Source organism: Neophocaena asiaeorientalis, unplaced genomic scaffold (genome assembly GCF_003031525.2).
Source record: "Neophocaena asiaeorientalis asiaeorientalis breed wild unplaced genomic scaffold, Neophocaena_asiaeorientalis_V1.1 scaffold72, whole genome shotgun sequence".
Classification (NCBI taxonomy): domain Eukaryota; kingdom Metazoa; phylum Chordata; class Mammalia; order Artiodactyla; family Phocoenidae; genus Neophocaena; species Neophocaena asiaeorientalis.
Genome location: NW_020185336.1, coordinates 13,242,454 through 13,270,059, shown reverse-complemented (window position 1 = coordinate 13,270,059; position 27,606 = coordinate 13,242,454). Strand labels below are relative to the sequence as shown.

General features: G+C 42.5%; 1 protein-coding gene across 1 annotated transcript in view; it reads right to left on the bottom strand.

Annotated features, from left to right (window-relative positions):
• The window catches only part of CACNB4 (calcium voltage-gated channel auxiliary subunit beta 4), a 144,885-nt gene that overhangs the window by 116,909 nt on the left and 370 nt on the right, over nt 1-27,606 (bottom strand). The window contains exon 2 of the mRNA XM_024735950.1: nt 25,582-25,741. Coding sequence (XP_024591718.1) covers nt 25,582-25,587 — 6 coding nt within the window. The 5' untranslated portion in view covers nt 25,588-25,741. The remainder of the gene's footprint in view (nt 1-25,581; nt 25,742-27,606) is intronic.

Genomic DNA, 27,606 nt, shown 5'->3' with positions numbered 1-27,606 from the left:
ATGGTGCCATCTACAATCCAAGAAGAGAGACCTCACCAGGAACCAGCTCTGCTGGCACCTTGATCTTGCACTTCTGGCCTCTGGAACCGTGAGAGAATAAATTTCTGTTCTTTAAGTGGTATTTTGCTATGGCAGGCCAGGCAGACTAATACACAGATCATGGGCCTCCTTTAGTTTTGGGGTCAATAACCTGGGCATTGTTTTATACCTTTGCTCAGTATCTCAGTCACTCACTGGCACTAAGTTCAATATTTATTGGAAGTTCTACTAACGGAGAACCCCACACTGCGAGCACCAGGTAATTTTCTGCAGGCGCCTCAATGAATTTGTTGGTTAAAACAATTTCTCAACTTTTCCACTAAACTGAAAGTTCATCAAAAAGAAAGCCACATGGGATAAAAAAAAATATTCAGGTTTTGAAGACTATTTTATCCCAGGACTGACTACCTCTTGCAGAGTGGCCGTACACAGAGAACAGGCAGAATGAGACTTCAGAGACCAACCTTCCGCGTTTGCCATGTGTTGCCCTAAGGGGCCTCAAATTCCTACATCATTCACTTCAATGAGGTTGTTACTGAGATGCAGATGTTACCCGAGAGTTGCTGGGTTGGTTTAAATCATTAGCATTACAATTAGATCCATAGCTTAGCGAACTTCTGAGAACGCGAGCCACAGGACAGATTAGTTCTGATGGGCAATCAGCGGGTCAGAAGATCAGAGATTCCGGGTGTGTCCGGACCAGCCAAGGGCTCCTGATGAACATTTGGCATCAGGCAGGATGAGGTAGAAAGGGGGTGAGCATGCCCAACAGGGAGGAGGGAAAAAGGAAGGGAACAACGGTCCCAGAGAGATGCTGTTTCTCCCTCTCCATTTTATCAAAACCATCCTTAGGTGGAGGGTACTTTACCACCGTTGTGAGGATCTCTTCTATAGATCCTTATAGAAGTAAGATTAGGACTCTGAAGGACTATGGCAATTCTGAGTCCTTCAGGACAGTGGACCGCAACCTTTTTGGCACCAGGGATCAGTTCTCTGGAAGACAATTTTTTCATGGACGGGGGTGGGGGATGGTTCAGGGGGTAATGAGGACGAAGGGGAGCGATGGGGAGCCATGGGGAGCGGCAGACGAAGCTTCGCTCGCCACTGCTCACCTCCTGCTGTGCGGCCCGGTTCCTAACAGGCCACGGACCGGTACCGGTCTGAAAACAAAGTTCAAGTAAATCCTGGTGCCCTGTGCCACAAATCCTGGTGGCGACATGTACTCACAGCCTGAGATTTGGTTTCAGTCCAACCCCCCAAGGAGAGACATGGATGAAAAACATTCCGCATGCGGCCAATATGAAGAAAAGAGCAGTCATCAAAAAAAAGCAACCCAGGGGACTTCCCTGGTGGTCCAGTGGTTTAGACTCCAAGCTCGCAATGCAGGGGGCCCAGGTTTGATCCCTGGTCAGGGAAATAGATCCCATATGCCACAACTAAGACCCGGCGCAGCCAAGTAAATAAATAAACACTAAAAACAAAACAACACAAGCAACCCAGCTGACAAGAATGGCTTAAATCAGAGCTCCAGAAGTGCCCTTACAGCCAGCAGCAGGTGCTGTGTGTTTGGTCGCGTCATCCTGGACCGGGGGTCACCCAGGTGAGACCCAGAGAAGGAACTCTGCAGGTGCGTACACAGGAGATGTCTGGGGCTTGCCTTTCAAGATGTGCTGCTCTGTAAACCTGTAAGACTGTGGCTCTGGTGTTCAGCATGCAAAGAATCATCTGCCGTGTTTATAAAGATGGTGCTTCCTGCTTCCCCTAGTGGATGCTGAATCCAGAAACTGCATTCCTAACCAGCTCCCCAGAGGACTCTACCGCAGAGTGGTCTGCGGACCACACTTTGAGAATCCCTGCTGCAGGGATTCTGGATCACACAGAGAATAAACAACTTTAGAAAGAGTTCCTGAGTGGCCTGAAAATGTCTATGCACTTCCAAAGGTGCTTCTGGAAGCATTTACCTCAGGGCTCCCTTTGCAAGGAGAAGTTTCTTTGATTTGTGAAAAGCCATGAGGTCTTCTGGCTCTGACAGGAGACACTTCTAATTGGGAGTGAGTACCGCCAACTCCACTCGCCTTCTCTGAGCCCACCCAACACGGTCTGCAGGCACCTGCCCTGACACAGAGCCCTGTAGTGAGACACATGAGATCAGATTTTAATCACTGTTTTGAGAACATCATTTTGTTGGCTGACTAGTTGCTGGTTTATAGAAACAAGCAGCAGTAGCCTTAAAATGGGAGAAAAGGCCAGTGAAAGAGTGCAGAAGGGGTACCTTGAGGAGTCTTTTCCTGGCCGGGGCTGCCGGAGGTGCGTGAGGGCATCCTCATGCTCCATTTAGGAGCTCAGGCCCTTAGGAGACCAGTGACTCATGCGGAGGCCTTCTTGCTCCTCCACCTTTTGGCATGCATGAAGCGATGTGGGTAGGCAGGAGCCTGTCACCAGGGCATCTATCGCATTTAGATTAGCTGCTTAAAAATCCCTTATGAGAAACTAGGAAGGAACCTGGTGTCATTTTCTCCATAGAGACCTGAATTTAAAAAGCCTTCCTAGTCCCATGCCAGCATTTCCTAAGTGAGCCTTTCTTCTGTCACTGCAGGGCCAGAAGGTAGCGGCATCACCTAGCAGCTGCTTGCAAAGTGCAAATTACATAACGTGTGCTATGTAAGCAAAGGAAGGCAGCTTAGGCTGAGCAGAAGACAGCCACTCCCGCTTTGATCTCAAATGCCCCTTTATGTGCTCTGACCCAGAGGTCCCCCAAACAGACTAAGGATGATGGGACTGATGGAAGCAGCTATTCCTGCCAGGTGTCTGATACCCTCCCCTGACCCTGTGCAGAATGGACATGGAATGTGATGAGATCAGGTGAGGGGCATTCATCCCAAGACTTGAAGCCCTCCATCCTTCTAATACACAAGCACATGTTTGAATGTAATAAGTTTGAAATCTATAGTACAAATGGCTACACTTTTTTTGAAGCTAGGCATCCTCTCTGCCTTCCCCAGTTTCATTCATTCTCCCACTCTTTTATCCACTCTCTTTTTCATCTTTTTTGTCATTTCTTTGCCTCTCCTGCTCTCTTCTTTCCTCTTCTCCATCTCTCTTTCTCCTATGTCTTCTTCCCACCCTCCCTCGTTCGCCCCTTCCTCTTCTCTTCCACCTTATCTTTCATTCAAATGACATTTATTTGATACCTACTACCTGTCAGATAGTAAGACAACAAAATGAAAAATGCCATCCTGACCTCATTCAGTCAGGACCTATTTTGAGAGCTCCTTTGTGCCAAGCACTGTTGTGGGTGTTTGAGACGCACAATGAACCAAACAGAATAATGGTCCCTATCCTTGTGAAGCCTAGTAAAAGCTGTAAAGAAGCCATGAAAATACCGTGGGGAGTACCAAAGTTCAGGCCGGGGAGTCATGAGAGACCTCTGGTAGGATTCAGTGTTTGAGCGGAGTCTGGAAGGAGATGTAACAGTTAGCCCTGTGGGCAGAGGAGGGAACATGTGCAAAGGCAAGAAGGGGTAAGAGCATGAGCCATTGGGGACCTACAGGTAGGTAATGTCGTCTAAGGATGACAATGCCTGTGGGTGTAGCAGAAGCTGAAGCTGAAGACCCCAGCATGGACCAAGGAGTAAAGCTCCTGATGCACCAAAGAGAGGGATGTGCAATGTATTCTGAAGGCCATGGGGCACCGCTTAAGGATTTTAAATAGGTGAGTAACAAGACGAGATCTGCACTCTGAAAAGATAATTCCTAGAGCAAACCACTCCAAGGGAAAGACTGGTGAGGGACAACGGCAGAGGGAAAGTGACCAGCAAAGAGGTTATCTCAGTAATCCCAGTGGGAGATGGACTGGGGGAGACATAAGAAAATCTCTGCCCCCGTACATACACATACAGCTATATTTTTTATTGCTCAGTATTGGTCCCTAGAAGACATCTTACTGTACATTTTCAGTCTTGTCCCAAGATGTATAGACTTTCTATAGAGACAGAGTCGTATGTGCTTTCCTGTCTTCATGATGTCTGCCCTGAAGTTCTCTACCAAAACCAACGACCCATGTTTCAGCCCCTGCGCAGAACGGTTTGGCAGTTCCTCAAAAAGTTAAACATGGAATTACCATATGACCCTGCAATTCCACTCCTAGGTACATACCCCAAAGAACTGAAAACAAGTACTCAAATGAACACACATCCAAAAATGTTTCTAGGGACTTCCCTGGTGGTCCAGTGGTCAAGAATCCGCCTGTCAATGCAGGGAACACGGGTTCAAGCCCTGGTCCAAGAAGATCCCACATGCTACAGAGCAACTTAGGCCGTGTGCCACAACTACTGAGCCTACATGCCATGACTACTGAAGCCCGCACGCCTAGAGCCCGTGCTCCACAACAGGAAAAGCCATCGCAGTGAGAAGCCGGCGCGCCACAACGAAGAGCAGCCCCCGCTCGCCGCAACTAGAGAGAAAGCCCGTGTGCAGCAAAGACCCAAGGCAGCCAAAAAAAAAAAAAGTTTCTAGCAGCAAAAGTTGAAAACAGCGCAAATGTCCATTCATGGATGAATGTGATCTATCCATGGAATGGAATATTATTAAGCCATAAAAACAAATGAAGTACTGATACATACTACAATGTGGATGAATCTCCATTCTGCTAAGTGAAGGAAGCCAGACACAAAAGGCCATGTTGTATAACTCTATTTGTATGAAATATTAGAAAAAGTAAATTCACAGAAATAGAAAGCAGACTGGTGGATACCCAGGGTAGGAGGAGGGGGAGGGGGGAGTGCTGAGTAACTGCTTAATGAGTACTGGGTTTTATTTTGGAGTGATGAAATGTTTTAGAACTAGATAGTGGTGGTAGTTGCACAACATTATGAATGTACTGTGGTTAATTTTATGTTATATAAATTTCACCTCAATTAAAAAAATTTTTTTTGAAAAACTACTGATCCAATTTCACTCTCCTCTTTCTCCAACGCTGTTCCCCCTATAATCAATGTCCTGATAACTGAAGTGTTATATGGATGGAGCTGACCAGAGCAAGCCCTCCAGAGTTGGCACACAGCCACGGATGGTCACATTTTTCAATTTCCCTTAAGGGTGCTGAGAGTTTAGGGGAGCCGGCAGAATCAGGGAGGTCAGCAAGAACAGGTTTCAGTTTGCTCCTTTGAGTGGTGGAATCTGATAGTTTAAGAGAATGCAATATACCATAGATCAGGGCAGTCTGTGCAGGGGAAGAAAGCTTAGGTCCCACTGCAAAAACATGCACAGCAGGCTTTGGGGGAAGTGGCTTGAGAGATGCTTGTAGACTGCACTGTCAGGCTTCTGCCACAGCTGCACCTCTGTTTCTTCCTACAGGAAAGACTAATGAAGAGGCTGGAGTACTGCGCACAAGGAAGCTGATCAAACCTCCCTCCTCTGGTCTCCGAGAAGGAGGCATTCTGAGAGCCTGCATCTAGTAAACAAAGCAGCAAGACATGACTTAGTTGCACCAAGCACTGAAAAGGGGCTTTCTAGGGCTTGGAAAGTAGCATTGCACGCTAGAAAGGCCTGGAGGCTCTGGGTATGAACATGGATACTGCCACAGACTAACTGTGTGACCATGAGAAGTTATTTATCCTCTCTATGCCTCAGTTTTCTCATCTGTAAAATAGGGATAATTACACCCACCTCATAGCTCATCTGCTCTTATGAGAAATAAATGATATATGTCACGTAGAGTATTCAGAAAGTGCCGGGAAATATTCAAATTGTTTGATAAGTGGTGTGATATGAATACCAACTAATCAGCATAAACAACGAAATAAGCAATCTAATCAGGATAGACACCAGCCACGTCCCACCTGTTTGCTGCACAAGTAATGTACAAATCTTCCCTGAAATAGCTCGTGGTTCATAGTAAGCCTTCAATGAAGAGTAACTATTATTTGGAAGAGGCAGCTAGAAACAGAATTTGGAGGGGGAAGGCATTGTTTCTATAAAATACAGCCCACTCTTAGATAGCTCTATGTATGACAGACAAGGGCAAGTACCGGCTGGAAAAGATCTCTGAAAGTCCCCCCTTGCCCGGGAGCCTCCTCTTTCTCCTGTCCCCTTACCACACCCCACTTCTGTAGACAGCTGATCTCCAGGGAAGGTGGCAAAATGGATCCTGTTTCCCGGACACTTAAAAAGAAAGCACAAAGGAAGTGTAAATAGGCACAAGGTACATTTAAAACTGGCTAATAGTTCGCCATAGAAGTCTAAAGGCCCCGAATAAAAGGACCGCAGAAGCAGCTAGTCCAGGACTTAAAGGGCTGCCCTACCCCCTCTCAAAAGAGAGGAGCATGAACCAGAATGCAGATCAATGGCTTGATTCCTTCATCAAAAAAGGACTGCTGGGTTTCCCTGGTGGCGCAGTGGTTGAGAGTCCGCCTGCCGATGCAGGGGACACGGGTTCATGCCCAGGTCCGGGAAGATCCCACGTGCCGCGGAGGCGGCTGGGCCCATGAGCCATGGCCACTGAGCCTGCGCGTCCGGAGCCTGTTGCTCCGCAACGGGAGAGGCCACAACAGTGAGAGGCCCGCGTACCGCAAAAAAAAGGACTTCTATGGGGAGAGGTGGAGGTGGGGTGCGGATGTTGACTAAACTGGCATTGTTCTCAAAAATATTTGAAATATTTATAGTCCCAGGAATAGGGGGTACATTTTAGGGAACTGTGTGAGAAGGATGAAAAACTGTTTCTGACTTTGTTCATCCCTTTGCCAGCACAGGCTTCAAGTGTTCAGGCCTAGTTGAATGAATACACGGATGAGTGCATGGATGGCTCGTGGAAAAGAGAGGACAGGGTATGTTTAGAGAAGAAAAGTGCATATCAGGTGGGTTCCTGGAATGCAATTCTGTCCTAAACTTAAGGAAATTAAGGAACGACTCAGATGAGATGAAAGATTCTGCCCTGACACAGGAAAGGTATGTGAAGTGGCTCGGTCTCTATCAGTAGAACTCAAAGATGCAGCAGATGCAGTCAGGTGAGACCACCACGTTGCCAGGACTCCTCCAGATGCAATAAAGTTCCACCTTGAGAGGAAGTGGCTCCCTTCTGCCTACAGATCTGTCCCAGCCCTCACTGCCATGCCTGATCACCAGCAGGTCCCCATCTTTATTAGTCTGTCAATATCTTGCCTAGTGTTTCTCCTGTGGTTCTGTTTCTTCACTTGATTTGCCATCTCTGCCTTTCTAGCCACCCTAACCCCTCGCTTCCCTGTTTTAGGAAGTGGCTGTGAGTCAGACACTTGGATTCAAACCCTGGTTCCATCATTTACTAGCTGAACGACGTTGGACAAATCACTTAACATTTTCTACGCCTAGGAAATGGATGATAAAAGTATCTACATCATAAGGTTATTGTGAAAATTAAGGGGAAAAAAATTCACATCGAGTAATTACAACAATTTTGGCCTATAACACATGGGAACAATTACTATGATTACCGTAGTCTGGCTTAGATATTACCTTTATGAAATTACACAGGCTAATTCCATGCCTCCAAAGTCTTTTTATGATTCCCAATTCCTTTTGTGCCTATGTTTAGACTCTATACCAAATCTCCTGGACCTGGTTTCAGTCACCCTAAGCTGTCTTCCAATTAATAATAGTATCTAAATTTTATTAAACTACTATGTGTCAGAACTTTATCTTTTTATGTATGTTATCTAATTGATTTCATCACCACAATAATCTTGTAAGGATATTATTACCCCACTTTACTGATAAGAAAATAGACTCAGAGAGGTACATAATTTGTCCAAATCCAAACAGTTAGTAAGTGGCAAGCACTGTGGTGAATCCAATTCTTTCTGCAAAAATAAAGCCCATCCCATTATTCTATGGTCCCTCCTGGTTGTTTCATGTGCATGGATCTGGTCCTCTTGACTTAACCCTAAGCATTTCCATACTGGGACACCTTCTATCTCTATAACTCTAAGGGGTTACCACTCCTAGTATAGTGTTAGGCATGCCATAGGTACTCACTAACTGTCCATTTGGATGATCAGAAAAAAACCATATCTGTAAACAGTTCTTTGGTAACATTCTGACTTAATAACTTGCTCTGTACAAAGGCCACCAATAAATAGTTCTAGGATTAATTTACAAAGCTCATGCCTTCACAACAAATTCTGTTTGTTGAACAAACATGTCAACATATTTGCACGGTAGGAATTTAAGGAAGTCACCCAGATGACCCCTGTCTTTACATGAATGATGCCGGGGATCCAAAGACACATTCTTGTTGAAGGGATCTACCACTGTTCTACCCATTACAGCTGTGACCAAGCAAACCAGTGTGGCCCCTGACATAATAAGTAACAGCCGCAGCTTCACTATAATGTACAGTCTGTCTCTACAACCCTCAGCCAGCCCCTCATTCTAAACCAGGGTAGCAGTGACCAACAGCTACTGTCCTAGGCTGTAGCTCTTTTCAATATCACAGAAAAATTAAGGCTATGAATTAGTAATTTTATTTAGGCAGAATTATTCCCATGGACCTTTTCATAACTAGCTCATAAAGAAAGAACTGGGATGATTTGTTTAATACTTTCATCCACAGAGAAATATCTAGAGAGAAGGTTTTATAGGAAAATGGCTTGAAATTTTCATTGCCAAATGCCAGAAAAACAAATATCTTTGTTCTGTTTCAAATTATTATACTTTTCTATCTGATTTTTCATAATTTTTTCTTTTTGGTTTCCATTTGGCTTTAGAGATTAACATTAGAATGTCTGTTTATGTGGGGGTCATTCAAAGAACTGACCTTGTTAGTGAAGTGGTCTATGGCCATCACAGACATAATGGCTCTGATAATGATAGAGCCGCTAAATTATGATCTGAACTTGTAAATAAAAGAGAGGAAGTTGCAAGGATCCTATTTTCAAGACAATGTCCCTGAACATGTCCTTGCAAACGAGAACAAGTAAGAAGAAATGAAGAGAATATATGATGTTCAGACAAGGTTATTTCTAAACAGAGCGCCTTTCCGCATTTTCTGTGACAAGTCTGCAACTCTTTAAATGAGCCCCTCGCAATCTCAGAGCTGCACCTGGTTCAATCGATGACTCCCATCATTTCCTCACTTGCAAACCAGTCCCATTTTACTCTGCATGGAGAACACTGATGTCACAGAGGCTTTGAGCTATAGCAACCATTTATTCAGTATTCATTTCTCTCTAACCCTTGTGTAGTTGTGGCTGGGGTAAGGGAGGCGCAAAAGAATGGTAGGATTTGATCCTTGCCCGTCAGCATCTCACACCTGCAGAGAGGACACAGACTCATGAAAGAGTGACAAAGCTATACGGGGCTGCAGGTGGTCAGTGCCCAGGTGAGTGGGATAGATGCTGCCACGTGAATTCCAAAGAGTCTGGAAACGCTGGGAAGAGCCTCACAGGAGGAATGGAATAAGAGCTGGACCTTGTGCAGTGTGAAAGCTCTAAAGTGGGGTGGAGCTTCCCCCCAAAAAGGGAACGGTGTCCACAATTCTCACACTTGGGATTGAACACTGCCTATTCATGCAACTGGGAGGGGACCACACTGCCTAGAGCAGAGTTACATGGAAATAGCTGAGATATGACCATATAGGTCAGTGGAGTAGGATTCAAAAATACCTTGAATCTTCAACATATCTTTAGTATATCTCAAATTATTAAAAATGGGTGGAAGACCTAAATAGACATTTCACCAAAGAAGACATACAGATGGCCAAGAGGCACATGAAAAGATGCTCAACATAACTAATTATTAGAGAAATGCAAGTCAAAACTACAAAGAGGTATCACCTCACACTGGTCAGAATGGCCATCATCAAAAATCTACAAACAATAAATCCTGGAGAGGGTGTGGAGAAAAGGGAACCCTCATACATTGTTGATGGGAATGTAAATTGATACAGCCGCTATGGAGAGAACAGTATGGAGGTTCCTTAAAAAACTAAAAATAGAACTACCATATGACCCAGCAGTCCCGCTACTGGGCATATACCCAGAGAAAACCATAATTCAAAAGGACACATGTACCCCAATGTTCACTGCAGCACTATTTACAATAGCTAGGACATGGAAACAACCTTAATGTCCTCCGATAGATGAATGCATGAAGAAGATGTGGTACATATACACAATGGAATATTACTCAGCCATAAAAAGGAATGAAATTGGGTCATTTGTAGAGATGTGGATGGACCTAGAGTCTGTCATACAGAGTGAAGTAAGTCAGAAAGAGAAACACAAATACCGTATATTAATGCATGTACGTGGAATCTAGAAAAATGGTACAGATGAACCTATATGTAGGGCAGGAATAGAGACAGAGACATAGAGAATGCAAATGTGGACACGGGGGGAAGGGGAAGGTGGGATGAATTGTGAGATTAGATTTGACATAAATACACTACCATGTGTAAAACAGATAGCTAGTGGGAACCTGCCGTATAGCACAGGGAGCTCAGCTCGGTGCTTTGTGACCACCTAAATGGGTGGGATGGGGGTGGGGTGGGAGGGAGGTCCAAGAGGGAGGGGATATAGGTATACATAGAGCTGATTCACTTCACTGTACAGCAGAAACTAACACAACATTGTAAAGCAATTTTACTCCAATTTTTTTAAAAATGGCTTACATTTTAAAGTGACTGGTCAAGAAACTATTAAGTTTCATATACACACACAAACTTGTACAACATTATTCATAACAGCCAAACAGTGAAACAACCCAAATGTCCATCAGTGGATGAACAGATAAATAGTTTATATCCACACAATGGAATATTATTTGGCGACAAGAAGAAATAAATGCTGATATATGCTACAACATGGATGAAGCCTGAAAACATCAAGTTCAGTGAAAGAAGGCAGTCACAAAAGGCCACATATTGTATGACTGATTCCATATATATGAAATGTCCAGAACAGGTAAATCCATAGAGACAGCCTAGGGCTGGGAGAGTTGGGGGGTAGTGGGGAGTGACTGCTAATAGGTATGAGATTTCCTTCTGGGGGGATGTGATGATTACACAACTCTGAATATACTAAAGCCATGGCACTATATACTTTAAATGAGTGAATTGTATGCTATATGAATTATATCTCAATAAAGCTTCTAGTAAAAAAAAAGAAAAACTGTTGAAAGAGGTGGGCTCCACGGAGTAGGGTCTAGGAGTCTGGTGTGGAGGGAAACTTACATTGTCACCACTCCGTTTACAATCAATATATAGCCCAGTTGGAAATATAAGGGGAGAAGACTGAGTTTCCCTTATCACACTCTAGCTCTTTTACAGATATAGGCCTTCTGATTTCCTAAACCTGCTAACCTCTATTTTTAAATTTACTTTGGTTTTTGTTTTTTGTTTTTTTTTTTTTGCGGTACGCGGGCCTCTCACTGTTGTGGCCCCTCTCGTTGCGGAGCACGGGCTCCGGACGCGCGCAGGCTCAGTGGCCATGGCTCACGGGCCCAGCCGCTCCGTGGCATGTGAGATCTTCCCAGACCAGGGCACGAACCCACGTCCCCTGCATCGGCAGGTGGACTCTCAACCACTGCGCCACCAGGGAATCCCAAATTTACTTTGGTTTTTTAAATAAAAAATAATTGTGTGGCTGCTCATAGATATACGTTCCTAGGGAATCCCTGACATATACACCACGTTCAATCATTTCTGACCATTCCCGAGGTCCCTCTTGATTTCTGGAGGAATTAGGGTTATTGAATTTCAATACATTCCAGCAAATATTTACTGAGTGTCTGTCTTGGGGCAAGTACCCAGGCAAGCAAGGCTAGGCAAGGGTAGTGAGAGGAATAAGAAAGACACTCCTACTTCAAAGGGCTTGCCACCCAGAGGGAGAGAGACCTGAAAAAAAGGGAAACTCCAAGTACTGTGCCCTGTCACAAACACTGGCTGATCAGGGCAATAATTTTACCCAGTATTTCTCAAAGTAGCTACATAAAAATCACCTTAGAAGTGTATGTCAACAATGAAAACCCTAAGGCCCATCCCAAACTAGTGAACCAAAGTCTCTGAGAGGAAGGCCTGGGAACATATATATCAATCTAATGTTAACTGCATCCTGCCTGCAAAATGCACCCAATTTGAGATGCTGAGATTGTTCCCAGAAAATATGTAACTTGGTATAAATAACTAGATGTGCCTTTCCCCAGCTGCATTCTGCATAATACCAGTTTTTCAAGTAGTTAATAGGCATTCACTGGGGGAAAAAAAAATGGGCTCTGAGATCAGATGACTTTGGGATATCTTTGGGTTAAATAAAATTTAATCGGTTTATTTATCACAGAATGCTAAGCGACTTTAGTGGCCTACTGTGTGCCTTGAAAGGGTACTGAATGTGGTCATTACCAAACTTACTTGACTAGGGACCCATTTTTCTCTCACATATGTCAGTGAACATACTAAACGAATGGCTAGAAACGCTAACAAAATTAAGAGAGCGGAGATACTCTGGAAAAATATTATGATCTTCTACTTCTTAACAGAAAAAGAAGCATATATAAGAGAATAAAATTTTTTTCAATAGTTTTTCCTTCTGGTTACTAGCTGAGCAATATCCCAAATGCCCTTCTGTGTAGACTGATTGTCACTTGGAACAATACTCGCTTACTGAGGAAGGGGTTGTTTAAAAATCAGTTTGAAGATTTCTTTGCTGAGAAGTTCCTCAAGGCCAAGGCTAGGGGAACACAGCATGTTTCCTCTCTGGTTTCCAGAGAAAACGTAATAGGGTCTATCAGGATGGGTACAGGGCCCAGAATGGAGACAGCTAGATCATAATTATTCTGCAGCCAGCTCCTGGTCCCTGGGGGTCCTAGATCTCTGAAACAAAACTATTCCACAGCCTTGGGATGAAGCCAAGTAATTTTCTTAGCCATGAATCAAGATCAACAGCTGGAAGACTGAAGCCTTCAAAACCTGGATAGTGCTTCTAACCTGAGCTCCTTGGGTTAATTCAAAAGGCATCAGAAGAAATGCCCCAGCTTCCCAATCTCAGCAGCATACAACTAACCAGTCAGTCACCCAAACCAGAGTGGAGGGGTTCATCGTAGACTCCTCTCCCTTCCTAAGTTAGTTAGTTATTAAACCTGCTGCCTTTATGACTTGGATATTTCTCAGTTCACCTCCTCCTCTATTCCCACTGCTACTGCCCTACTTGAGGTCTCCATCATCTCACACCTACACTATTTCAAGAGCTTCCTAACTGGACTCCTTGCCTCAACTCTCCCTCTCCGCAAATCTATCTTCCACTCTGACCAATGCACATCTGATCATACCACTTTCCGTTTTAAAAATCCTTCAGTAGCTCCCAATTACCTACTGCAAATAATTTTCCCCAAAGTGTGTTCTGCAGAACACAAACGTAATACATGATCTACAATAAAGGGCTCCTTTGAAATTGGAGGCCAGTGTCATTACGTGGAGGTACAATAAAGAAGACTATCCATCAGTGTCTGATCTGTCCCTCAGTATTGCAGAAAGGTCTAATAATTTTTTGGAGAATCAGGATGCAGAAGAAGCCCCAATCAGTAAATTGGGAAATGCTTCCAGAGTCTATCCATGTCTTTGGCTGGGGTAATCTCAGAAATTACTGTAACATAAATGCTTAGGGGATAGTGGGCACTTTTTACACTTCTAAAGAAAGGGTATATAACTGCATCACTTTGCTGTACACCTGAAATCAAATAGTTGATTGTAAGTCAACTATACTTCAATTTAAACAAAAAAAAAATTGTTTTTTGGCCACACTGCAGGACAAAATTTTTTGTCCCAAAATTTAAGATCCCAGAATTGTGGGATCTTAGTTCCCTGACCAGGGTTCGAAACGGTGACCCCTGCAGTGCAAGCGCAGAGTCCCAACCACTAGACTGCCAGGGAATCCCCGCCCCCTCCCACTTTTATTTTTAATTAAAAATAAAAAGAAATGGTATAGTTTACATTCAGAGCTTGATGGGTATACCCAAGTTTTCTCCAGGAAGGCAATCTTGAACTTCAAAATTATCCTCTTCAATTAAGTATGTGGAGGTGAGGTTTTATGCTCACAGCATCTTTGCAAGTCCTAAATTAGGAGATGAAAATCAAATACCCTAAGAATCAGATAGATCACTGCTGACAAAATTCTGGCTGAGTTTCCAGAGCTAGGTATCTGATATGTGCCTCCCCTGCAACGTCCTCAAGATATCTTCCTACTAAACTAGTCACTAAGTTAGACAAATCTTCAGTATTTGAGTTGGCTGCTGGCTGGCATTTTGCAAGCCAGCTACTCTATGTAAATGCAACACTCAAGCAAAAAATCTAACTAGTTGCACATCTTACAGTCAGAACATATTTTACTTAAAAGGGATATGAATCAAAACATTCATAGAAACTAAGCTATGCACTTCCTTATTATTTTTCTGTCTTTTTTGTATTCTTCTCTCTTTTCCTTTCTCTTAAAAAATATTTTGGGAAGTTCACCCCCACTAAGTTTGGAATGTGGCACGAAGAACTTTTTTCAAAGCTACCTTTATACAGTGTATATTTCAAAACCAGGGCAAAACAATATCACACTTATCAACATATTACTCAGTCCTAAGAAAACCCTGATAGTTATAATATCTTGCATAGTTTGCATAGTTCTTTATATTGTAACTTTGATCCAAGGGGTTTAAAACACACACACACACACACACACACACACACACATGCACGCGCGCACCATTCAAGATACCACAGCTGATGAAAGCATCTATAATAATTATAAGATCTACCTCATCCTGCTTACAACACTCTGTAGTAGCAATAATTAAAGAATCAGAGCTATAAAAATAATATGAGAAACTAATGTCTAAAAATAATGTATATTATTTTATAAGTTTTCAAAATGAAAACACTCAGTGTTCACGTAATATGTTTGCCATCTTCGCTTTAGTATTTAAAGACTTAATCAGCACCTCTCTGTTGAGTACACCCATGTACCATGCACACACTCTTCCAAGAGTAAACATCTGAATCTTAGCACTTTATTCAAATAAACCTCAACTGAGACGCATGGCAATCATCATTTTATTCTTTGTTGTCTGAACTGGCTCTGCGCTGATGCCCTGGCACTGTTCTGTAAGCATAAGGACCAGCTCTCACCACTGGAAACAGCCTGGTTCTGACCCTGCAGACACTGCTAGAGGCAGAGAGAAAATCTACTCTGAGTCCTCTTTACCTTAGGAATCATCATTTTTAGAGGGGTGAGGCATCTACCGCACATGGCAGGTAACCACCAGTATAGTGAGTAATCTGTCCCAGGGAGGGTGGTGAAGCAAAAGGCCAAGAGGAGCACCAAGCAACAAGAGAACGTTCTGCTCCAGACACTGGAAGGGCATGGTCTTCCCATCTCCCAGTGATGAGTCATGTGTCCCATCCTTGGCCAACTGGTCCACCTGTCATGGATTAGAGCTCTTCTGAACTCAGAACCTCCGGCACATAGTCAGTGTAAGAATCTCCTCCCTCTACATTTCTCAGGCTCTAACAATGGGAAGCAAGGGCCTTCATTATGCCCATCCTAACCTTAATCTCTATCCCAGCTTCCAGAATCCCACTAGTTTCACTTGCTTCCCCAAAAGAGACTTACAGAACTTCTAACTCAAGTATAAGGCACATACAGAAACATGCCATATACATGTGCAACTCAATGGATTTTCACAAATTTTACACTGCATAACTGGCAAGCAGTCAAGTGGACTTTTTAATAGAGACACACGAGGTCTGTTTAGCTTTACCCAAAATGGCAAAGTCTGGTCTCCAAGCTAGTATTTTCCATCGGCTTCGTATAACCTCGCAAAACAATTTCCGCTTTAACACTGTAAAGGGAATACTCCTCTTAGCCTTCCCACCCCCGCTCCACTAAGTCAATACATCTTTTAATAAGGAGGCTGTCATCAGAATGGTAAAATCTCCCAGCGCTAATCCTTACTCCCACCAAACCTCCCACTGTTTTATGTGCTGGGAATCACAATGTGATGACGTTAGGAGGGATCCTAAGAATTAATTCTGCTTCAGCCATGACAGTGGAGCGGAGCTGAGCCACAGGCTGGTCTCATCCACGCTTTTCTGTATCTGCTCATTATCTGCAGAGATCTTAGTGTATTGTGGTGGGAGCCCGCACAGCTTAACTTCTCAAGCTTTCTCCACAAAACTAGTATTTAAATCTTTTATTTTCTCCCATTGCTAGACCTTGTTGAAGTAATCCAAATCTTAATTTAGACAAAACACTATTAAAATCCAGGTCACCATTTTCAGTAGAACTATTTTCACATATGAAGGGCAACACACATCTCCAATAGAAAATGACCAAAAGGGACTTCCCTGGTGGCACAATGATTAAGAATCCGCCTGCCAATGCAGGCAACACGATTCCATCCCTGGTCTGGGAAGATCCCACATGCCCTGGAGCAACTATGCCCGTGCGCCACAGCTACTGAAGCCCGCACGCCTAGAGTCCAAGCTCCGCAACAAGAGAAGCCACCGCAATGAGAAGCCCGTGCACCACAATCAAGAGTAGCCCCTGCTTGCTGTAACTAGAGAAAGCCCGCACACATCAGTAAAGACTCAACGCAGCCGTAAATAAATAAATAGATAGATAGATAAATAGATAGATAGATAAGTAAATAAATTTATTTTCAAAAGAAAAAAAAAAAAGAAAATGACCAACAGCAGCACCTCGAGCTTCACTGGCATCTCCGGAGGTATGTTTTAGGAATGTCTTCCGAGTACATGCTTTCATCTGTTGACATGAATATACACAGAGAAGCCCCAATAACAATGTGCATGAAAGCAGCGTCCTCTCCAGATCAGCCTCCACTCTTCCCCACTCTACTCTTACACTGCATGGCTGACCTATAAGCCCTACTCTTTGGCTTCTGGTTGGGTTTAGTCAGTGGGAGCCCCAACAGAGTCCATAGTGAGGGGAGAGAATGAGTTTAGGGTATTAATCCCCTAGCTTCCTCCCCGTGGGATGCCCTCAGGCTGGCTGCAACCCTCCACAGGCAAAGCTGCATCCTTCTCGAGGTAGCCTTCTTGATAGGACTCAGTCCTCCTAGGTTTCCATAACCACGCCTTTTTCTGGTCCTATTAAGCCTAAGGGTGGTAACAGCTCTGCAGTTACCAGACCTCATGCTTCCCTTACACCCTACCAACACCTTTTCAATTTATTAAACCCTCTCAAATTGTCCTAATTTGAGGATGCTATCTGTTTTTTGTAGAGATTCTGATTGATACAAGGACCTCTCGCCCCCCCTACTCAGAACGTGTCGTTTCCTTTTACCTTTGACAAATATTGCTATCCATTTTTACCTTTTAAAAAGATCACTACTGAATCATGCAAATGTTTTCCTGGATTGGAAGCTCATGGAGATGAACTGAAAATACGAAAGAATAAAAATGGAACTTTGGTCACTCTTGGCTAGGGCCAAATGTAGCATCGACATGCAAATGTCATCAAGACCTGCATACAAAGAATGAGGACGCCAACATTTTCCTAAAACACAAAACCTCTTTCTGACATTCTCTATCACTGAGTTTTTAATGTTCGTTCAAGTTTTATGGATGCACTATCATTTTAATCCGTCAAGAAGGACTGGGGATTTCAAATCGTATCAGAAAGCAATAGCAAACGAAAAAGCTTGAAAGAAATTGCAACTTTAATCTGGATTCCAAGTTAGATAAAGGTCTCACCATTTGCGTCAGAGAGCAATCTAGTCTCTATCTTGGATATTCTCCCAACTCCCAACTGCTTTGTTAGCTGTCAAGCAAGCACCATACAAAATAATTTGCTCATATCACCCTTCAGTGGTTTATTCCAATTTTTTATATTATTAACCCTGGTATTCAGCACTGTAAAAAGAACACTGCTCTAGAAAGAGATGTGAGGAGGTTCTAGGGCCAGTTCCACCACAAATTGTCTGGGTCATTCTGTACAAGCTGCCTCACCGCTTTTGAACCTCAGTTTTTTCATTTATGAAATGAAGTGCGGGGGCGGGGGGCGGGGATGCAACTTCTCAAATATTTGTTTTTTAAAATAACATTACAACAGAGAGTAAATAAATTCTTCTTATGGAACCTGGAAGCCTCAGCCTAACGCTGCTTCCCTTGATCGAGAAAGTTCTTTGAAGTCTTATATTTCACAATAAAATTTTGAGCTAATTTGGTTTATTCTCAATGAAAAAAGAATGTTTATATTTATTTTAATATAAAAATGTTTTACAATACTCACCAATATCTGTAAATCTTAAAATGTACTAACCCAGCAATTTCACTTCTAGGAAACTCTTTTGGGGAAATGCTCTATGTATATGCAAAGATTCATATGTAAGAATATTAACCATAACATTTATCTGCAGGATTGAAAATGGGGAATATTCTAAATCTATCAATGAGCTAAATTCATTATGGTAAATCTACCCTACACAGTCATTATGTCATTCAGTTATTAAAAAGAATAAATTGTTAGGGAAAAACACCCATGGTACATTTTTAGGTAAAGAAAGCCAAGTCACAGAATAATATTTATGATGATCTCATTTATAATTTTTTAAATTACAAATAGCATTTATGTGCTTGTAAGTATGTTTTTCTAAATATCCATGTCTATCAATGTATAGAAAAAAGGTCTGAATGGATACCCACTGAATTGCTAAGAACAGCTACCCTTGAGGAAGGAACTAGGTTGGGAGATAGTCAAGGAAGACAAATTTTTCACACTATATGGTTTTTTACTGCTTAAATATTTTTTCCTAAATACCTCATTTCACTGAATTTAAGATAACAATGATTTTAAGACTCAACATCAGATTATGTATCACTAGGGGAAAAAGCTACCAATAAAACTATGAGATACCATTAATTTTAAGATGTAGCCCAATTTTAGATGTATCAAAATGTGTGTGTGAGGGGGTAGATGGCTCAGGGTCAATAAAATACACTATATGACCTCAGAAATTGTTACAATATAGAAGAAAACTAACATTGGGACTCTAGAAAGACACATCATATCTTATGTACCAAATATTTGGTTTTTAGTTAGCTAATAATTAAATGTGACTATCAAGGATCTTTTCTTTGTAAAATCAAGTATCAACATAGCATTTTCGGACCTGTGTGGTTTTAATCCTTACTCTATTCTGGAGCATCTTCGCACTTCACAGCAGGCCCTGTGCATCGTGATAACTAGGAAATGTTCTGCGCTTCCCTACCTTACCAATTTCACCTACATGATATAAATATATAACTCCATCCCTATATTCTAAGCAACAACAACATGATCAAATGTGAGATTATTTGAAAGTCTAATAATAAATTCTTAATTCTATCTCTTGGATCAGTAGAGCCATTGAATCAAATAAACCCCAAGACATTAATCTCTGGAACGTCATTTGAAATTAAATATTAAGCTATCAATAATGATTCTTTGGAAATAAACTGGGGAACTGATTTGTTTACTCACTAACTATTTTAGCATGATGGTCATCACATTTTTCTAGTTTGTTGATAAATATTTGCCTCCAACTCTTACTTCATTCAAACACTAAGAGAATATCTGATTTGTGGCTGAAGTAAACATTCTTTACTTTTTCATCTTGGTGGCCTTTCACTTTATCATAGAGGAAAATCAAACAGATCTGGCACAGTCACTCCTTTTAAAAGTAATGAATGACTTTATAAAAAATAATGAATATCTCCTAGAATTTATTCTATTCCTGGGGTTTTCCTATTGAGAGATTATTGTTTTCAGTACACCCCAAAGGATAATAATGCTGAGCTGAAGAAAAGTTTGTAAAGCAAGAGAACACCAAACAATAAACATTCTTGATGATTAAACATCACAACCATCACAAAACAATTATTTAAACTTTTTTTGTCAATACTTTCCTAGTGCACAACTAAGAAGGAAAGTCAGAGATAATCTAAAGAAGAAATACCTCTCCTCTATCATCAATAAGAATTAGGAGAAGCTTACTTCTCAGAAAGCTTTTGCCTTTGATTTTTTTTTTTCTTAGAGATGAGACTCAAATGTTTCCACCTCAAATCGCTGTGGTCTGGAAGTGCACTGTGGGTATTGGTAAGCAAATGAGCAATAGGAAAAGCATCCTTTTTTGGCTTCTAGAGTTAAAAATCTAAGATAAAAAAAAAATCTTCCTTTTCAAACATCTAGTCCTTTCAAAGATGTGTGTCACACACACCTTCATCCTTCAAAGATTCTGAAAAAGACTCAAGGTCCAAATCCTGACCCCTTTGTCAGCATACATAAAACACCATGGTAATTGATCATTTCAAAAATCAAATGGCATATAGTGGCATTTGTACCCCAACTGAAGAAATTGCTTATCAGCAAACAGAACAAAATTTTGGATTTGAAGAAACCTTAGAAATTATCTAGTCAAACCTCTTTGTGGCCGCGCAGGCTCAGCGGCCACGGCTCACGGGCCCAGCCACTCCGTGACACGTGGGATCCTCCTGGACCAGGGCACGAACCCGCGTCCCCTGTATCGGCAGGCGGACTCCCAACCACTGTGCCACCAGGGAAGCCCAAACCTCTTTGTTTTATAGGAGGAAATATTAAGGATTAGAGGGATTACATGACTTGCTCAAGGCCACTGCTAGTAAGTGGCAAAGACCAAAACCTCCAACTCCCAGCAATTACGCACTACCACCCCCTCTTCTGAAAACAGGACCAATCAACCAATCATAAGGCCTTGGGAGATTAGTGCATATTTTTACCTGTCAACTACTATAATATTTTTGGAAATCACTGTCAAAAGCCATGCAAGTACTATGAAAATAAACCACAGGATTTGGTGGGAATATTAAAACCTGCCAAGGAAGGAGTATGTTTAGTTCCCAAAAGCATAAGTATATTCATTATATAATAATAAGAGCAGAAAACACTTACAGTATATGTGGTGGGTTTTTTTTTTTTTGGTACGCAGGCCTCTCACGGTTGTGGCCTCTCCCATTGCAGAGCACAGGCTCCGGACGTGCAGGCTCAGTGGCCATGGCTCACGGGCCCAGCCGCTCCGTGGCATGTGGGATCCTCCCGGACCGGGGCACAAACCCGTGTCCCCTGCATCGGCAGGCGGACTCTCAACCACTGCGCCACCAGAGAAGCCCTACAGTATATGTTTTAAGAGCTTTACAAATATTAACTAATTTAATTTTCAAAACCACCCCAGATGCAAGTTCCATTATCATTGACACTTCGGGGATATGGAAACTGAGGCCCAGAAAATTTAAGACGTGTACCCAGGGCCACAAGCTAGGGAGTGGAGAGCCAGGACTTAATCCCTGACAATCTTGACTGAGTCTCTGGTTTTTTTTGCGGTACGCGGGCCTCTCACTGCGGTGGCCTCTCCCGTTGCGGAGCACAGGCTCCGGACGTGCAGGCTCAGTGGCCATGGCTCACGGGCCCAGCCACTCCACGGCATGTGGGATCTTCCCAGACCGGGGCACGAACCCGCGTCCCCTGCATCGGCAGGCGGACTCTCAACCACTGCGCCACCAGGGAAGCCCTGAGTTTCTGTTTTTAATCACAACACTAGTACACCACATACACGTTTCATAATACAAAACACAAAAAGTAAACTTGACATTTTCCCAGCTCATAGCCATGTTCAGTAGAAGATAATTTTTTTTAAGTTTTATGGAGGTTAAAAATGATTGAGAGATACTTTTAATTAAAATCTTATCACTCACTGAACTTTTCAACAAATCTGCTAATAGAATAATAACACTGGAGGTCAGATTCTTTTTCCTATATGATGCTAGAGTTAAGAAGAAGAGAGGGATTACAGAATAATAGGAACAAAAAAGGCAAAATAAGAGGACTAAGTTATTCACAAACTACACAATCAAGCTCCTGGATAATTGGCAGCTGCCAATATTCATGTTAAGATGTACTATCTTAGATCAATTCCCTTGAATGAAAAAGGAATGAAAGCAAATTCAAACATCCTGTTTTAAATGTGAGACTTTTCAATATTTCTGAGAACAGATGCAAAAGAAAAAAATAGGATATAGGAAGTACTGATACTGTGGCACCATTTAAGAGAGAGAAAAGTATTTATTGCTCAAACCACATATTTATGCTATAAAAGAATACATAAATGTATAGTGAGAACAAGGATTGTTCTATTTAGATCTTAAAAACTGCCATGTGAGCTATCTGGGTCACCTTCCTTTTGTCTGGGCTGCACAGTTTTATCATAGACTCTTCCAAGTCCTAAAAAGTTCAAAGTCCAAGGTATAAAAATCTACAGCTCCCAATCGGCTTCCCATTATGTGAACTCTCCTGAGTTTACACACTACTAGTGCTCCATCCTCCAAAAGTAAGATCCCAGGCACCTGCTCCACGGGGCCTCACCTTGGGTAGCAGTGTAACAGCTGTTGCTGCGTTTACTGTCCGCACGGCCCAATGCAAACACATTACAGGCACCTAAGTCAGCCTGATTTAGATCAGCATACAGAGTGTCTATCTATGCAGCTTTCTTGGTGCAATTTTTAACTTAGCTTCATGGAAATCTGAGCTCATGACTTGATGATTACTGTAAAGGACCAGTGGGAGAGGGAAGAAAAAGAACACAACTTAACACATTCAATTATGTCTCCTGTCCTCCTTGGGTGGCTTAGTTTACCTAGGTAAACTGAATGATGAGAACTGTCCACACAGAAAGAAGATCCAAGCTGAACTCTGATGGAAAGGGAAGGGCTAAGGCAATGGGATGCCTCCTCACCTTCACCCTAAAAGCATGTTTTTTTCATCATTATTGCAGACCTTCCTACAGAACATCTTACACCACAGAATAATGTAATGTTCACTGTGTACACATAGAGTCAGAAGACCACATTCTAAAGTCCTGATTGACTCATCATAATCGAATAGGAAGCAGAACACCAGCAGGAAAGGAGATACAGAAGCCCCTGAAGAAAGTTGGGGGTCGATCCTAATGCTTCCCTCTGTCGCTCGAAAATGCAAAGTACCAAGAAAGAGGCAAGACTGATGACCTTGGAGAGGCAAATTCATGGGTTCTGACCAGATTTAAGGAATTTCTCTCTTTAGCTCCACGACAATTATATCTAGAAATCATTTCTTCAATATATATTGCTAAGAACTGATTGATTGAAGAGAAGGTTCTGTTCACCACTTACTTAACAGACTCGGGACAAACACCAAAATTGCTCAATTGAGTAAAACAAGTTTTTTTTCTTAGTCAAATTTATTACACATAAGCAGCATTTGGTTTTTCTCTCTGGCCAGTGACGGATTCTTTCATAAAACAGGCCTGACTCCCTAGAAACAGGCCAGAAAGACTTTTTAACCCCAGAAGGGATCTTCTGATATACCAAACCATAAAGACCTCTGGTCTAAACATTTCCAAAAGAAATCTAAGCCTTACTATCCCTAGAGTGTTTTTCCAAAGGTCTCTAAACACACAAAGCCTTCTGTTTGAAATTTATCCTCCTTCCTAACAAGCACAAGGACATACCTTCATATTTAATAACTCTATTATAATCATTGGAAGTAGCAATAATTTACTCTCTTGGGATGTGTTGTTTTTCAACCCTCTTGGGTATCTTTATGTCAAAAGCAGTTAGTTTTCCTTCTCCACAAGTTCTATGGCAGAAATCTCCCACTTAGCATTAACCATCAATTAGCAAAGCATGGATCATATCTATACGTGAATGTCCATGAATGTATGAGTGTGTACAGTGTGTGTACATCTATGGGTACACAGACATTTAGGCAAACACACATAGTTACACAGCTTATAGAAAATGAATAGTTTAAATAATTAACATATAGTTATCCTTATAATATGTAAGTAGATGTAAATTTACATACGTGCTTTAATGTATACGTACACATTAGATTTTGTAAAATTTACCTTCACTTTAAGAGTTCTAATAGTGTTAATAAATATACTATAGCTCCTTTCTGTGTTTGAAAACACTTACAAAAATATATTTCCCTCCCTAGTAAATGCCTTGGATTATGATCTGATCATCTTTTTTATTGAAAAAGGTCAGGTCCCTACCTCTACATTCAGATTTAAGCATTTGGAAAAGGAACAAATTGTGTCAGAGAAATCAGCTATTAATTTAATGTGCAGTTAAGCCTGGCTTCCATTTACAAAATACTCTTAAGAATCTGTATTTCATTTAAAATGCTCAAAATTCCAGAAGGTCCATGTAGGAACTTTAAATTTTGCAAAGTGTCTCCTGCACAGGCCAGTCTAGTCCTCATGTGCTCGATACCTTATCAAGTGAGAACAGGACTTCACAGAATGCAATACACAGTAGCAGGTTTAGAATGACATACATACATGTACAATGACAGTCTGAAAGGATACACAGTAATATGTTAACAGCAATCATCTCTGGGTGGATTTTAGGTAACTTTTTCTACTTATGTGCTTCTTCCATTTATCCCTATAAGAACATCCCTCATACTGTTTGTGTAATACCCCTGCTGAGTGAAAACAATCTGTTCTTATAGTGATTTCACAAACGTCAAAATATGCAATGAATCCATTTATAAGATGTGTACACCAAGGAGCAGATCTATCAAAATCAATTGTGCATCAGATAAAAAACAGATAGTGTCCATTGGGGGCTCAGCCAGTGAAAAGTATCTCGGCCATCAAGGGCTGCCTGAAGACCCAGTGGGGGCGGGGAAGGTGGAATGGGGCAACCCTCCCACAGTCTGTGCATGATGGAAGTAACTGACCTGGGCTGGGTGTGGACCCACTTAGGAGCACACACTCCATTATTCACGTCAAGGCAACAAAAGGAGTGATGTGACATTCTGTGTGAAACCTCCCACTCCTGTGCATGGCCTTGCTATGGGACACCCAAAGGTCTTTTGTACTTCCTTGCAAATCTAAATGATGCTGACACTTAACTACCCTCCTAGAAACCAGAGCAGAAGTTAACGGACTTGTCCAAAAAGGCTCCAAAGGACTCGAGTCTAAAATGCCCGGACTTGAGTGTATCGCAGCATGGCTCCTGTTCCCCTCTCACTGTATATACAGTACGAGAAACACAGAGGTTACGAGCAAAAATCTAGGGTACCTGGAGTAGACTGTCTACCTCTAGACCAGATTCTTATAAAAAGGCCTCGCATCACAGTACCAAAATCTCTCTCATACTACGGGGAGGTGCAGGGCTAACAGTGTACAATAACACTTTGTTCTTATTCAGAATAAAATATCTGTCCCCAGGCGAGATGATCTTATTACAGGCTGACTGTGTGAACACGCTGAATAGAATCACTTATGACAGGTAAAACCCCGCACACCCCACGAAGACATTTTCAACAGCACAGAGCGGTGGGACACATGTGGGTGGCTTCCCCAGCCCCCCAAAGGAAGCGCTGTACTCAGCTTTTAGTGACTGTGTATTCTCGGACTGCAGCTGGGCGTCTGAGAAAAGCCTCTCCGCACCTATCCACCAGACCTGTTCCGAGAGCTTAGCTTCAATCGGGGCAAACCCCACACTTACAGCCATATATGCATTGGCATTGAGAAAGACTGCGGAGGATGTGGCTCTCCAGGTGTGGCTTTATTTTTCACTTCACCGGGTCAGCTATTTAGGCCTAGTCTTCTCCATTGGCTTGAAGCTTTGTTCACACCATCTTGGGTAACACATCACATTATTCTTCCTTATAAAAACAAATAAACTCAAATGAGCATTCAGAGACAGTTCACCCCTCCGAACACCTCTGCCTTCCCCTCTGATTTATGGGACACCCTTCCGATCCCACCCATTGAGAAAGCCTCCCCTACTCTCTTTCAACTAAGGATGGGCCAGGTGCCTTTCTTCCTTCCTCAAGTTTCCCACCTGCCTTGCCTCTGCAGACGTGCACACCCTTGAGGATCTCAGCCTGCTAGCCGCCACTGAGTCACTCGGAGCAGAGCACTGCAGTACCTAGCACTACCCGCCATCAACTACTGCCACGGACTCAAATCACTGCACTCAGTACTTGCCACCCCACCCAAAAGCTTGGCCGTCCTGGGAGGCTGGACCAGGAGGGGAAAAAACATGTTTTTATACTTATAATGGCTCCCCTCTGAACCACTGCATCTGAAATGTACACAGTTCTGGAGAACAAGGTGCTGGATACATTCATTCCTAGCCAACTCTGGTCAGAGCAGCCGGTGTCTCACATCACTGGGTTATTCTGCAATAAGTCCAATCCACTTAAGTTTAAAACCAAGGGTCGAAAAGTTGCAATTCAATGAGGCATCACATGTTTCATAACTGAGTGTGGAGAGAAGGGGTAGGAGAAATAATCAGACCTCCCGAAGAACCAAGCCGGGGAAGCAGTTCACTCAACTCCTGTACTTGCCGTTTGCATCCTCCCATCCCACTTGCCAACGTGGACCTTCTCTATCTCAGCCACCGCCGTTTCCGACTACAGTCCCTTGCAGTAAACTGACAGGTTGGTAATTTACGAGCACGCTGGGCAACACCAGAGAGACTTTGCAGAAACAGAGTTGGAGTGAGAGCTCACACGCAGACAGGCAGGAAAATGGGATACCTCATCAGAACAGAGGGTTTCTATCTTTCAGGGCTAGCACATCATTTGATACATACGTCTGCACTGACGTATAGCATAGGGGGTTTTTTTCTGTTATAATCTGTTTGTTTGGTGGTTTAGCCAGAGAATCTTATATAACACATTCCTGTTTCAAATGTAGCAACATGTATGGCATTGCACTCATAGAAAATGCAGGCTCTGCACAGCAGGTCCCATTCCCATCCCGAATCATTTTACCTTGCAAGGTTTCTATATAATTGATGAAAAACATCAAGAACCACCACTAGCAATAGTAAAAGAAAGATCCAGTCATCAGCTTTACCCTGGATTCAAAAGCTAGCATTCAGATGGTATGATTTTAGGGATTTCTCAAAACCACCTTCATCCTGATTTTAATACATTATATGAGCCTGACCTGTGGAGGGAAGGGAGTCCAGTTTTCTAAGCCAAAACACAAGTGAGCCTACTCCGGGCTTCCAGGGTAGAGTATAGGGACATACTTCCTGCCCCTGCACTGGGGTGTTATATGACCACAACCTTTGCATCTGATTTCCTTAACAAAGAAGCAGGAGATCTGCATTGTTTGTTTGGCCAGAAAGCACATAATACAGCTACAGCTGAGGAACTTCCTTCACCCTAGCTCAATACAATGTGTATTATATAATGAATGAGCCTTTTCTGTGAACCCTGCTATTGGAAACATAGGCACTTTCTGCATAGTTTAAGCCGGTCTGCAAGGAGCAGTTATCCCTTGTCAGATCAAACGCGGACCAAGTATTGTATAAATCCAGGCAGACTACACCCTTAGATCCCTCAGCTATCACCCTAATTAATTTGTTTTTTGCTTGACAAGACATTATATAATAAAGAATTATTTCAGTTAACTCTAAACTATACAGAGAACATTTACACAGCAGCCAGCAAGCACCCGAATGATGTTGGCTTTCAGCTCCATGTTCCCTGCGTTGCCTAAGAAATAAGGTGGC